At 33.5% G+C, this 14,439-nt stretch overlaps 1 protein-coding gene across 4 annotated transcripts in view; it reads left to right on the forward strand.

Annotated features, from left to right (window-relative positions):
- Positions 1 to 14,439, forward strand: part of LOC119070916 (aryl hydrocarbon receptor nuclear translocator homolog) — a 145,370-nt gene that overhangs the window by 111,527 nt on the left and 19,404 nt on the right. For all 4 annotated transcript variants that reach the window (XM_037175453.1, XM_037175452.1, XM_037175451.1 and 1 more), the window contains one exon: positions 12,588 to 12,748. In XM_037175453.1, the coding sequence (XP_037031348.1) occupies positions 12,588 to 12,748 (161 nt within the window). The remainder of the gene's footprint in view (positions 1 to 12,587; positions 12,749 to 14,439) is intronic.

Raw genomic sequence — 14,439 nt, forward strand, 5'->3', positions numbered from 1 at the left:
TACGATTTAAGGTGATCGATTTTAATCTAAATCCGATTATAACATTTTGTGTTCATTATTAACAAAATTCGTAATCAATCAAATGTTCAAGCAATGAAAACACCGCGTAATGAATAGTGATAAGCAAAGTTGATGAAGAAATCACTTTCCACTCAATTTAATAAATCAAACATCGCCCGAAAGCCGCTAATTTTCAATTAATATCCATCAAACATTTCATCAATTTTATCGGAAATCAAATCACAATAATTAATTTTAATTGATATTATACCATCGACATCTACTACATTTCAATCTTGATTATAATTTTCTTCTCTGTCTCTCCGCGTCTTCAATACGAAGAAGGAAAAAAAACACATTTTTATTACACAAACGTTCAATCTTCTAGAAGCCCTAATCAATCCAGATATACATAACGTAAAATAATTCCGAACCGAAGAAAGTTCTCACGGCATTTAAACACGAGCCGCCGTCGGCCATAACTAACTAAATGTGCTCAACTTTGAGTAAATGATCGTTTTTTCATTTAATTTGTTTCAGAGGTTCAATTAAAAAACAGTAAAATTGTAAAGCAATACATTTTCGAACTGAGTAATAACAATGAAATACATAAGTACAATATAAATATTGGTAACAATTTTACACACAACAACTTTTATAAACATTATAACACACAGAGGGTATCCGAAGGAACTTGGAATGGAACAAAAAACGAACAAGTTTTTTTTTTTATTTTGATTGTTGGTTGTTGTGTTCATTTCTTTTCTTCTTTTTTTCATTTTTTCTCTTGTAAATGGTATGATGATGATGATATGATGGTTGTCCGATCAGTCAGACAACTGAGGTACTTTACTCTAATAATAATGGCTTCTCCTTGTTTCTCTCATTTTTTTATTATTATTATTTCATTATTCGTATTATTGTGATGGATATTGGTATACTTATACCTACATGCCCCGGTAATGTTGCGGTTTTATTGGCCTGAGTGTAAGCAGATCGCTGAAACTATATTACGATGATGGTTACACATAGAAATGAAACCAATTTCATCCGTTACTTTTAATGATAGATACGAATCTAAATAATGGCTACACGAAAAAAAAAACTATCAAAATATTGATGCTTCAAAGGAAAATGATGTCGGTGTGGAGGCGCGGATGGGCATTACAAATTTCAGTTTCTTTTTTTTTCAATTTATTGTATGACTGAATTATCCGACGGAATCAAGGCGTTTTATGTAGCGGTTCATTTAAATCAATTAACCAATTTTTCTTGGCAAGGGATTTTTGATTGTTAAAAATCAATTGGTTATCGTGTAGGTTGCTTTATATTCGCTGATTATCGTGAAAGATAATTTCGATGGTAAGATAAGGTTTGGCTGTTGTAAAAAGAGAAAATTTTATTGTTTTAAGAGACAGGGCAACTCTGCCCTACTAAGCAATAATATCACATGCCTGAGAAATGATCCTGTAAATTTGAAATTCTATATTTTTAAAGGACTTGGACATATAGACTTCGAAAGTAAGGTGAGAACAAAAGATCTATAGATTGTCAGACGTTAGATCAATATAAAATCCTTTTGAAATTTCAATTACCTTATCGCATAGCAATAACAGAACTGATTTAGTGCTCGATTTTGAGGAGATTTTACAAACTGCAAATGAATCAGCAGACAATAATTTAAGTCTGAGAATTATTTTCATTGAAAGTAGATGACCGTGCTTGATGCAAAATCTTTTACTTCAATAGTTATACCATTCGTTTTACGCAATACTGGCGAAGGCGCGAAGCTCATTGATAAATAGTATCGGCGTTTTGCCGATGACAATCGATAAACAGGATTTTAATGTTCTAGCATTGCTTAGGTGCATCTCAAATATAACATTGCGGACCGTGTTGCACAAGATCGCTCTGCTCTTATGGAAAAATTAGGATTGTTGCTGTAAAAATACACTTGTGCAACGACCATTGTAATAGCCAAAGGCCAAAGTAATTTTGTTTATCTAGTGTCGAAATATCGCGACTTCTTCGCTCATTTCCGACACGCTATAAACAAAACGTTGTTCCAAACTGATAATGCTAAGTGGCTTTTTTATCGAACTCGATTTCAGAACTCGCCTCCGACTCGTGCTTTAAACCTCTCGTTTTCTAAAAAAGCCTCCGAGCATGCGTTAGGAAAAAACCATAAAAATTGTCAGTGTCATTCATTTCGATTACTAGTGCGGAAAAGTATTGCAAATAGTTGGTCACTCTGACACTAGCGAAAATTGTTCGAAAAATCTAATCGACATCGCTATACCAACATCACAGTATGTCATATAGTTGTCAACCGCAAAAAGTCTTAGGGCACAGAGACCTATTCAACGCACCTAGTCACCATCCATGTACATTCCGTGTGTTCCCTAGTGAATCCGTTAAGTCAGAGCTGAAGAATTATTTTCCAATTTTTGACAAGCAGTGTCGAGCCCCTATTTTCTATTATTCTATTGCGACTATCACCACTGTGAAATGCGAATCGACTGAATTAATCGCACTCGTAACTTATCCAAACAAAGATGAAGCGATTTACCAACGCAAATCAAATTGAATCTTCTGTACCCGATCTGACTACCGAATGAATTATATCATTTTTCCAACAATATATACCATGACCGACCTGAACGTGCAAAACGCTTTCGTTTTTAATTCGATATTATTAACAACATCATCTATGTGACCTCACAGGAAGGTTTCGTTTCGTTTAAAAAAACAAAACAAACTTCAGTTTACATTCGTCATCCCGGTCTCTCAGCTGCCATCCATACAATGCATTTTTTTATACATTCTGTATGAAGGCATTTAATAAAGCAAAAATATTCATAAATTATTTTGACCGCATAATAAATAATTGAAGAAAATTTTTCGAAAGATTACCCATTTATTAGAATAGCACATTAAATATATAATTTGAGTATGTTCCGCACAGAGCCAGCCATTCAACAATACACAATTTTGCTGTTGTGCCTATTATTTATTAAATTAATATAATAATCGCACACACATCTCTATGATGTTGTTGGTTAAATGCTATTTATGAAAAAAATAAACAATTTTTTTCGTCTTAATAAATACCATTTTTCGAAGCCATCAATATCACAATGTGAATATAATTTGCAAATGAATTTCGCATAGAAAATGTACATAAATCTAACGCCCCAATTACTATACGATCGTAATTGGTATTTATGTAATCATTTTATAGATTCTGAAGTATATCTTCGTAATCGCAAAGCTCGGATTCTTTTTTTTTATGTTCGGTTCGGTGGTGTTTAGACAGAGGTTCGCAATTTAATGGTCAATAAAATTTTTGGTCTACAACAATCAAGTATGCTAATTGAACGATTGAGTGTACAGTACATTGAGCATCATTACATTTTTTATGTTTTTTTCTTCTTCTCTTAATTGTTTACGTAGGGTAAGCAGGTCTATATGGAGCCCCTTGCCAATTACGAGCTCTGAAAAGGAGAATCGAGTCAAACGAATGTGAAGGAGGGATTTGTAACGAAAATAAAGACAGCTCGTAACAGACATGTTTACCCTATACAAAGTGCTTTGAATTGAAGGACATTATGAAACTAAATTCATTTTCCAAGTTCACTGGTTGCTCTAAATATTCAAATCGATTCCCGTGTCGTTTAGATATGTAAGATGAGGTCTACGATCAAATAGAGGACCAAATTGAAATAAAATAATAAACTGGGAAACTGAACGAACTGATCGGGTTACAAAAAGAGACACTTATTTGATGAGCTACTTGTTACTCGTTTTGACTCTGATTGATCTAATTGCAGCCCGTTCAAGAACTTTTGCGTGGTCAGGTCACTTAACATAGCCTAAGAGAGGTGTACAGTTTAAATGCAGTATTCGTTGTTCTTAGATACATAGTTTCCAGTTGCATAACGGTTCTTTAATGTTTACAAACGACATTCAATCTATTACTTCTTCTGTTCAAAATTGTGTCTGTTTTTTGCTTCAAATCTTTTACTTCATTTGTTTTAACGTATATTTTGCTATAATAAGACTGCATTAGCTGGAGTTCATCACTTATTTTTTGATGGTGTAGATAACAGATTCTTTTTTTTTTTCAAATGCTCCAAACCAATTCTAGAGTAATTAATATCACATTGTCAAGAAGTAATGATTTTGCAAATTTCCCAAAAAAAAACATCGAATAGATATCAACGGACCACCATCAATTACGACTGCACTTAAAATGAAAAAGATCATAAGCAGCTGGGAGTTGCGGGAAATGTTAAGACTCAACTAAAAACAAGAATGATATATTCGTGCGAGCCCAAATAGGATAAAATTTACCTGATTCCTATTATGTACTTTTACAACGTCCACTTCAAATTTCGTGATGTTTTGCTAGTTTTAATCAAAAACTTGGAAGAATACTCTAAATTCTTTCTCCTGTTTACCATGACGATGACCCATGATCCGTTATGAGCAAACATGAATTTTGAAAAAATTCGATTTGAATCTGACTTTTAGACATTACGAGAAGTGATTCAATTAAAAAATGCATTTCGTAAATAATTTTCAAAAAGTAATCTGTTTCTTTCGAACGTTGCAAGAATAAATTCAAAACCAATAAATAAAAATTCCATTTAATTACTTATCTGCGCAATCATTGTTCGTTCGTCAAAAAATAATTTCAAATTCGAATAGTCTATCGTTTCAAACAAAAGTGTTGTATTTTTGTAAGATTTGTACACGAATCCTCCAAACGCTCTCACAAACACATTCACTTCACATGTGTTTCGCATGTGTTTCACATGTATTCCGCATTTGTTTCACATTCGGCATTCAAATGTGAATTAAATGTACATCACATTTCGTTTAATCGTCACATTTGCACAATTAGCGATGAATTTCATCAAACTTTTGTCACATCCTAATACTTTGGACCCAAATGCACCGATATGTGCAATAAAATTGAATACATTGTGTTATTATAAGGCCAAATGTGCGGATCACATATGGGCAAATGTGTCATATCAGGCAAATTTGGCCATTTTGCATGCTCACATTCACCTAAATTAAAAATTATTTTTGTCGAAACTCAATTGCAACCTGATTCTATGTTCCTTAAACTATTTAGATGTGGCGTAGATGTGTCAAAATATTGCGTAGATTTGCTGTACGTGCTAATCAAACATTTTTTGTCGTCACATTTGATTCACAGGAGATGTACATTTGATGTACATTTGATGTACATGTGATGTACATGTGATTTACATTGTATGCCATATTAAACGAACATGTTTTGAGTGCGTTCAAAGAGGAGAGTGTTTAGTGACAAGTCGATATGAACGTCTACACTGATGTAATTGGCACAGAATTTTTGAACACTTTTATAAAAAGCTTTCTTTCTGCATTTTTAGTGAAATTTGAAATTTTATTGATCGTTTACCAACGGCGACTTATTCGTTCGAATAAAATGATTTTTTTAAGCAGCAATTATGAAAACTAAATTTTTATTCTTATTTTGTTTGTATGTCGAAAAACGAGATTCATTGTGACTATAGTTTATGTTCACTCATATTTTCATGGTTCCTGAGATCAGATTTTTGAAGAATAAAAAATCAATCAACGAGGAATTTTTTCAATGTTCTATTGTTGTTAATGCTAGATTTGTTGAATAAATGTTCTGGGTAAAATATTAAAGTAAACAAAATAAAAGTTAATTTGATCGAATTTGTTGCAAGCTACGAATACATTCTTGCCTTTAGATAGTAGTTAACATTTCCCGCAACTCCCTGTGAGTAACAAATAAATTTTATCAATATGTTGTGGTGTTGCTTATAGACTTGTTTATACTTCGCTAGGGACTTCATCATATTCGCGGTCGATTCTATGCACTATGTGCTGGTTCAATCGTACGAATAACGCCATCATAGCAAAGCATTTAAATGCAAACAACAATAATAAATGAAATAAAATCTTTTCTCTCCCATATATTCCTATCGCATCGACTTGGCAGTTTTGAATGAATGTGAATCGTCCGAAAACCTATAATAATCATTTTCTGAAAATTAATTTTCTGAGAATGGATGCCGGCTATATTTATTGAAAATATTTTTATTTTTCCTTTTTTTCTATTCACAAAACAATACAGTCCGTATTGAAAGTCATAGGATTCGCTTGTGTTGGATAGCAGTAATAATAAAGTCGATGAGGTTTAATCTTAGACAATTTCTTCTACGAATATTGCAAGTTTATCAACAAATTATTGACGAGCAATAATTATGTTCTCTCGCCACATCGATAAATCTTTCGTATAGATTTTGTAGGATGTTTGTCTTTGCTTTGCCACAAATGTTTCAGAACATTTATGGTTGCCGATGATTGGCCTAAAATAATCTAATGGATTCTCTGAAATGAATGGTTTTAGATCTAAAATGTTTACGCCCAGCTGCTGCTGTGGTAGCAGAACAATCATTATGAGAGTTATAAAGTTAGTAAGAAAATTCAGTAGATGCTGAACCGATTTACAGATTTACAATTTCAGTACGGGCAAGATTGTCGTGATTTTAGCTTCAGTCAACAGAACATTACTGTTTCGCACACGTGAAAAATCCCACTTTCGTAGTTAAGCGGTTCTTCATGGTTTCTCATTTGACTTTTGAAATAGCATATGAAATGAAAGAAATTAGAGAAGCGGAGAAGAGGAGCAGGAACAGTTTGAATACGAAAGTGATATTTTTTACGTGTGCAAAGCAGTAACCACTACAAAAATTTTAAAAAAATATACCGCCAATTTCTTCTCTAAAATCAGGATAATTGAACTCATTTTTCAACAAGTTCGAAAACGTTACACTCAACTTCACTTGACTTGACCCGATTCAGTCAGCTATGTTCTACCTACTAATGTGACAATCGTTTCAAAGCAATCTGTGGCTGAATTTTGAAACTTCGCACTTGTAACTTATCTACTTATCTCGTAGAGGTTCAGATGTGTTTGACTTGTTCGATAACAGATGACCAGGAATTATTGCCTTGTATGGCTAATCGTAACTCTTTCTACTTAAAATAACCACAGCGAAAACATCAACGAGTGTATGGAGGCGCAAAGGACATTTTTCTTTAAAATAGTGCCAATATGTCACCCGTATCGGAAGCGGACAGCTCTTTTCCGCCACTTCAAAAATTTAAAATGATCAAAAACACTAACTAACAAAGGCAAGACAGGCCACTAGTCAAATAAAAGTCTCCATGCACTTAAGCAGCTTAACTTACATTACCGATCAAACAATGAAACTGCTCACATTTTCGGATGAGATTTTGGACAGTACTATCTCCCTACAAAAGGTTTCAAGTTCTATATGATGGAAATGCTGTCTTTGAATTAGAATTAAAAATTTTATTTGTTATACTATTCGACCGTTGCGTTTCTCTATTGTTCCAACGATGGTCATTTCGTAGACCACTAAGAAATCATATTTGCTGAAAACTAAACTTTTTAATTAAAATCGTTTAGACCACATTGTGGTGCAATTTTCAAATTTGTGTTGATAAACACATGAGTATGTACCAGTACCACACTACGACATCATTTTCAAATCTATATAACATTTAAAAGTTTGGCGATGTAGTTACAGTATATGACTGGAAAAACCGTCATTTGAATTGCACTTTTAATAAAACAATGCAAAAAAGTGCATTTTTAATTCCATCTCTTCGATGTTAAAGCTATCTTCAATGGTTGGTCACGACGAAATTGTAACAGGCGAATACGGTGTGTATCTCTCATACACAGCAGAATGAACCGAGAGAATAAAAAAAAAACAATATCGGAATTAAGAACACACATCTCCGGATATAAACAACCCGTGAGCACATGCATACATTGTGTGTTATGGTATATTATGCATGGAATGACGATGGAAAAAGAAACTGTATTTTTATGTTATCGAAAATGTATCATCGTTCTAGTCTTGTTTCAGTTTCAGTATATAAAAAAATCGAAAAAAAAATCGGATGAGATTCGCGTCAGGATTTCAGGAGAAAAGTACATTGATGTTGATATTGTTGGTTAACATTATGCCTCTTCCGATGAAGATAATATTTTACATGTGCAAATATATCTGCACGAGAAAGGACACAATGAAATTGTCTTCTGCCAGTCTGATATTAATGCGAAAGCGATCTGCTTATTTTTCTCTTGCGTAAAATATCATCGGTAATTTCATGTAACAACTGCATGCGTGTAACAGTCTATCAATATTCTCATACAAGATCGTTTTAAATACTCCACTGTTTTAATACCAGAAAATTTATGTAAATCTGAAATCCCCCCAATGGAAATATCCATCAACCTATAGACAGATTAATTTGAAATGAAATGTTGAGACTGTTATAAAAGTAAAATTTTTTCTTCTTCTCAACATATTTGTATCGTTATGTTTGGACTTAGGACTGACTCTCTTTTTGTATAAAACATAACAGAAAATAACAGGAAAAAAAATTCAAATTGGAGCAATTTTCTGCTTATCTTTCTTTTCCATTTCAAATTCTTAATTCTTACACAGAGAAAAATGTCGGACTCAGAATTAGAACTTCTAATTTAGAATTGATACATATGTTACGTTTCAAGTTCTGGCTGTTTGCCAGGTCATTCTCTCAGTGCACCGAGCTTCTAACAGTGATAGGCAATGACATAAAAGTGTAGTAGACCGGCTTCAATTAAAAAAAAAAGACTGTTCTACGAAGGGCCAATCTATACTCTATTAAATCATTGGTGATAGGTAGATCGATCAACCCTTCACAGACGGTGCGCGCGTATGTCACCAATTCACTTCATTTCTTCAAAGTTTATGCTTCACATTGCAACAGAATCTTTTACTTCATTAGTTTCAGCAGACATTTTACTATTAAAGACCTCAACACCCAGAGCTCTTCGCTTATATTTTTGTCGTCTCTGTCGATAACAGATGCCAGAGATGCAGATCCGTTATCTCTTATCTATGCTAAAGTATGTCTTTCTTTTATCTTCGATGTTCTAACAGATGCTTCGCTGAAAATGTAGCCTACATTTGTGCGTTTTCCATTGTATCTTTTATGAAATCTTAAAAAAAAAAATCCTTCTTAATTTACATACACCGCTCACTTTACTCAGACCTAGTCAAACTGCCACAAACAAATCCCTTTTTTGTTGAAAGATAACACGCAAAGATTTTATCAAGGATACAATGGAAAACGGACAAATGTAGGCTACAAATTCTGCGAAGCCTCCATCGCTCTTAATGTAACTCTTTCACAGTCATGATCACTTAAAAGTTCCGTTGTGTTATCAATCTTTTATTTGTTTAGTGTACTTTGTTCCAAACATTCATATTGATTGGGACTCATGTGAGTGTGCGGAACAAAGTGGAATCATAAAAATAAGAGATTGATAACACGTCGGTTCGTAACTGTAACAATCTTAAATCTTGTAAGAATTCTAACAAAAAAATTTAAACATTTTAATCGCGGATTTCTTTCCGTGTATATCGGTGAGTGTGTAAATGGATTGGATATAACCAAATTCTGTATAAATTCGATATCGAAGTATCGCAAAGCTAAGCTTATTAAATATAATAATCAAAAATTTTGGTTATATATTGTGTGACCTAACCCAAGGCAATTTTTTTTTCTCTTTTATTTTACGTTAAATAACAGGTTGAAATTTTTGTTTTGAAAGGCTGACAGGTAGGGTTGGGGTCGTCTATATAATAATCACAATATTTTCGGGTATTTTAATTCGTTTTTTGAAGCAATTTTGTATGCTTATATTTATGGATATAAAGTGTACAGTCGCCGTTTAGGGTAACATTTTGAATGCCAATCACAATTATCTCTGTATAAATTGTTGTTTCGCCCCGGTTATAATTTTGAAATAATAATTTTACAAATTAAATGTAACTCGATGTGTGAGCCCCATGTAAATAACATCGTTCAAGTTTCGTACTTATTCATAAGCACACGAAACGGTGATGGCTTCATTTCAAAGATCATTTAGCATGTTGCTCTTCAAATCATTACAGCGATCACAGTCTAATCAACATGTTTTTCTCACCATGATGTCTAAAATAATATTTGCTCGTGTAGTTGAAGATCTTCGAGCGGTGGCGGATTGTTATGATGAATGGTGTTGTATTGTTACGCCATCAGAACCGTTTCAATTGAGTCTCAACCAAAATCACTCGAAGGGAAATGACTAAAAGCGAAACGATTGTTGGGACTTAGACGTTTTTGAAATAGCTTTGACCCTAGCTATTTAGATAAACCCTCCACCATATTTTGACGACGACGACATAGATATAATTTATATCGATTTGTTGCGGAATGATTTCATAATAAGACAACTGAACTCTATATGGAGCAAGGAAGGTATTTCGTTCAGATGGTTCACCCATACTTCACGAAACTGCTCATACGTCTTTATTTCGGTTTTGCTCGGATTGAGCAGTTTTGTTTGTAAACTGTAACTTGACGTCAACTGTAATTTGACGTCAATTGTAATAATCAGTTCCCTACATAGATTCTACATCCTGTTCTACATTGTACGTCATTGCTTTTAAGTTCTAATATTCCACGTTACAATTTCAGAACATTAAATAAAAAAAAATTCAGTGGACGAACCATTACCGCATTATCACCTCACCATCAAGTCTCCAGTACTGGATTCAAGCACAAAAATTAATCTTGACATTTACACCGAAGTGTCACAACATTTATATGATCTTACTGTATCGCTTAGACTTCTCACTATCAAATGGTGAAAGAATAATAAAAAAGAAATTGAACCACAAAACATAGAGTACCTTTTTGCTTGGGATGGTTTTGTTTGTTTGTTTCGTTTTTTTTTGTATTTTTACTCAAAAATTTTTGCTTTATTTTTCGTTTCGTCTTGTTTTTATATTTTATCTTTCCATTTCTCGTTGTTGCATTTATTTGCAATGTGCTGCTGCTGCCACATAACATGAAAACTGAACGAAATATATTTTAATATAAAAGAAAAGAGAACGAAACGTATAAGTACTTTGTTAAAAACAGAGATAATATGTTTGTTGGTTGGATGATTACGTTATGTATAGCTATATTATATGTGCGCGCCCGTATACCTACCTACCTATCATCTCTGATGGTAGAGAAATCCACATACAATTTATAATATAGAGTACTATGTTGTAACATCCAAGTGTATAAAGTGAAGGAGATGTATACGAAAAACGGTCCAAGTTTTAAAACAGCACACACACAGTGCGCCAAGAGAGTAAATGAAACTTTTATTTTCTTCATGGCTTGATCGTGGGAAAAGTTTGTATATTATGATACGATGAGCTCCTTGAGAATATTTAGCGAATAAATGGGGATTAGAAATGATCGCTTGTTGTGGTTTAGTTTTTGGATTTATTGCTTATGGGTATTTGGTGATAGTGTTTGAATTTAGAGCAACGTTTCACAAAATTTATTATAATGTTGTGTGTGTGTGTGTATGTATATTGCTCTGCTCTGTAATTTGATTTAAGTGCCTCGCAGTGAGTTCGATTGGGACGAGGCAATTGTGTTGTTTTTGTTGCAGATAAATTTATTATCAATTTGATGCCAGGGTTTAATAATTAATTAAAATGACTGGTTGTGAGAAAATTGTTTATCTCTTGGACGGATACGAAATTTATTTTCGTCAACCTTGACGGTTGTTTGAGTACGGTTCATTCGCTGTGCTTTTTCATTCACTTAATAATTCGACGTAGAAAGTAGCGAGATAACTTCTCGGATAAATCGAGTGTTTTATTTTTCAGGATCGATGGCCTAGTCGAATCTAGCAATTACTGGAATTAGACTTAGGTTTCCTTTTAGTAACGAAATTCGGGATTCATCTGACCATTGGTTTCTTTCCTATTAACGTTTCACAGACTGAAACAGTTTACCACTGTTATCGAATCTATTACTTGATTTAACCGAAATATTTTCAACTAAACTGAAATCAAATCTTTTACTTCATTTGTTTTAACTTCCATTATTCTATATATGACGACGATGATGGCTAGAACTTTTTCATTGTTTTTGTAGTCATTGTCGATGACAGATGACATAGTGGTCTCTTTTATTTTTGTAAAACCAGTTGGTGCACACATCAAGGCTTATAAATATTCTACAATTTTTTGAATATGACTCACCCACTCCTTCAACTATAATAGGTTATGGAATTTGTTTCTGTACTGTCCGTTTGACAAGCGGATCGCCACGGTTCAGCAGTGGGTTTCGAACATTTGTTTTTTACACGTTGGCACACGTGCTCTTGTCAGATTCAAGATTGTTTTTACGAAGGTTACGCTGATTATACTTTGTGAAAAAGCCCAATACCTTGCAAATATGTCACATCTTGGACACTGCAATATCTGCAACATGAAAAAACTAAATGTTCGAAACCCACTGAAACCCCGTGCTTCCATCTACGTAATATACACATACTAGATGAGCCAATCTTAATCTATTACCACAATTTTCAAAGTTAAACATTTTTTAGTAATCCAATTTTTTTATTCTCAATTTTGCAGTAGGGAAAACCATTGCGAAATCGAAAGGCGCAGAAGAAACAAGATGACAGCATACATCACCGAACTATCAGACATGGTGCCAACGTGCAGTGCATTGGCGCGAAAACCCGACAAATTAACCATACTTCGAATGGCTGTGGCACATATGAAGGCGTTGAGGGGTAAGCTGGATTCGATTTTATCTGATAGCCTATTTTGAAATTTAATCGTCAAATCTGTTACTTCATCTGTTTAAATTATCTCAATGTGTTTGAAATTTGAAATCTTTTACTTCGTTTGTTGTTAACATTAATTTTGCTATTTATAAGACAACACTAGTCTGATCTCATCGCTTATTGTTGTCTTGTCATTGGCGTTAGCAGATGACTAGGCGTTTCCTTAATTGTATGGTCTAGTCTTTTCCAATAACAAAGTGTGTAAGGGATAACGAATCTCATTACACTCGGCAATGAGCTTAGGAGAAACCGCAAAGCAGCAAAAAATAAATAATTATCAAATTAATTCAAAATAAAAAATGAGGGCAACTGAACTGAACAGTCAAAGATCCAACAATCAACATGCACAATAAATCCTCAATCCTGACACTTTCTCCCCAACCACTCAGTATTATCTTTAAAAAATGTTGATGTTAATGCTTAACTCGCACACATTAAAATGAAAATTTGAAGAATTTTTAATTTACACAACTAAACCCAAAACGGTTAAATTTATGCGAATTTATTACCGACGGGTGTGCGACGATGACGCTGAGGTCGAAATATATCTATATAAACGAAAGCATGAAGATATATAGAGAAATATACAAATTTTCACTTCTATCTTATATTGCACACCAGAAATGAGCAACAAGACCGGCACACATACCAAAATGGAAAACGAAAAAAGAACCCGCGATATCCCGAATGGGGTTCATATTTTAATATTTTAATTTTGTTTGATATTATCACCGCGCGCGCGTTTATAATGCATTTGATGGAATATTGTCATTGATTGTTGAGCGGTTTTTAAAGAGGCTATATATTTCGATAAAATGTCTGTACAATAAATTGCAAGCAGAACGGATGGAAGGATATAAAAAAAGTAGTGTAATAAAGCACATCAACAATCAGGCATGCAGTGTACGGTTGCAAGAAGCGAAAAATTTAATTGTGTTCGGTTAGACACTGGGTAAGAAAGATAAAAGCAGGAGATGCGCTCGTTTATTATTTTATATATTTTTTTTTGTGTGGAAAGGTGTCGCCGCAGAGCGCAGACTGTGTACTAACACGAGGAAAATGAGCAACAACAACAACAACAAAAAATGAATAACTGGCAAAAAGGATGAAGATTTATGAGTGTTAAGCTTCGTGTATAAAAATTAAACAAGTTTGTTTTGTGCGGGAAGGAAAAAAAAGCAAAGCGAGAAAAAAAAACGAACAAATTTTATGAAAATGTGTAATAAAAACGATGAATGTTACTCTGACCTCTCGCCGATATACAATTTTTGTTGCTTATAACATATAAACAAACGGAGATACATAAAAAGTATAATCCGGTGCACTGTCCTCTCTCCGTATAATGTATAGTCTTGAAACACGACACTATCCCTTAATTACACAATTTATTCGCATTATAAATCCTTTCCCATTCCCAGTATTCCCAGTAATAATGCCCATCCCTTTTTATCATATATACACTTCCATGGCTACATTGTACACTTAATCATGCATAATGTTTTAAGTTAACATTATAATGCTCATAATTCTTGCTTAAATACACCAAAAATGTCCATTAATATTTCAAAACAGAACGACTAAGATTAAAATTTGTTAAAAATATAAACCGAGAGAAAGAAAAACTCGCGCGCTGTAAT

The sequence above is a fragment of the Bradysia coprophila genome (assembly GCF_014529535.1).
Source record: "Bradysia coprophila strain Holo2 chromosome IV unlocalized genomic scaffold, BU_Bcop_v1 contig_106, whole genome shotgun sequence".
Taxonomy (NCBI): domain Eukaryota; kingdom Metazoa; phylum Arthropoda; class Insecta; order Diptera; family Sciaridae; genus Bradysia; species Bradysia coprophila.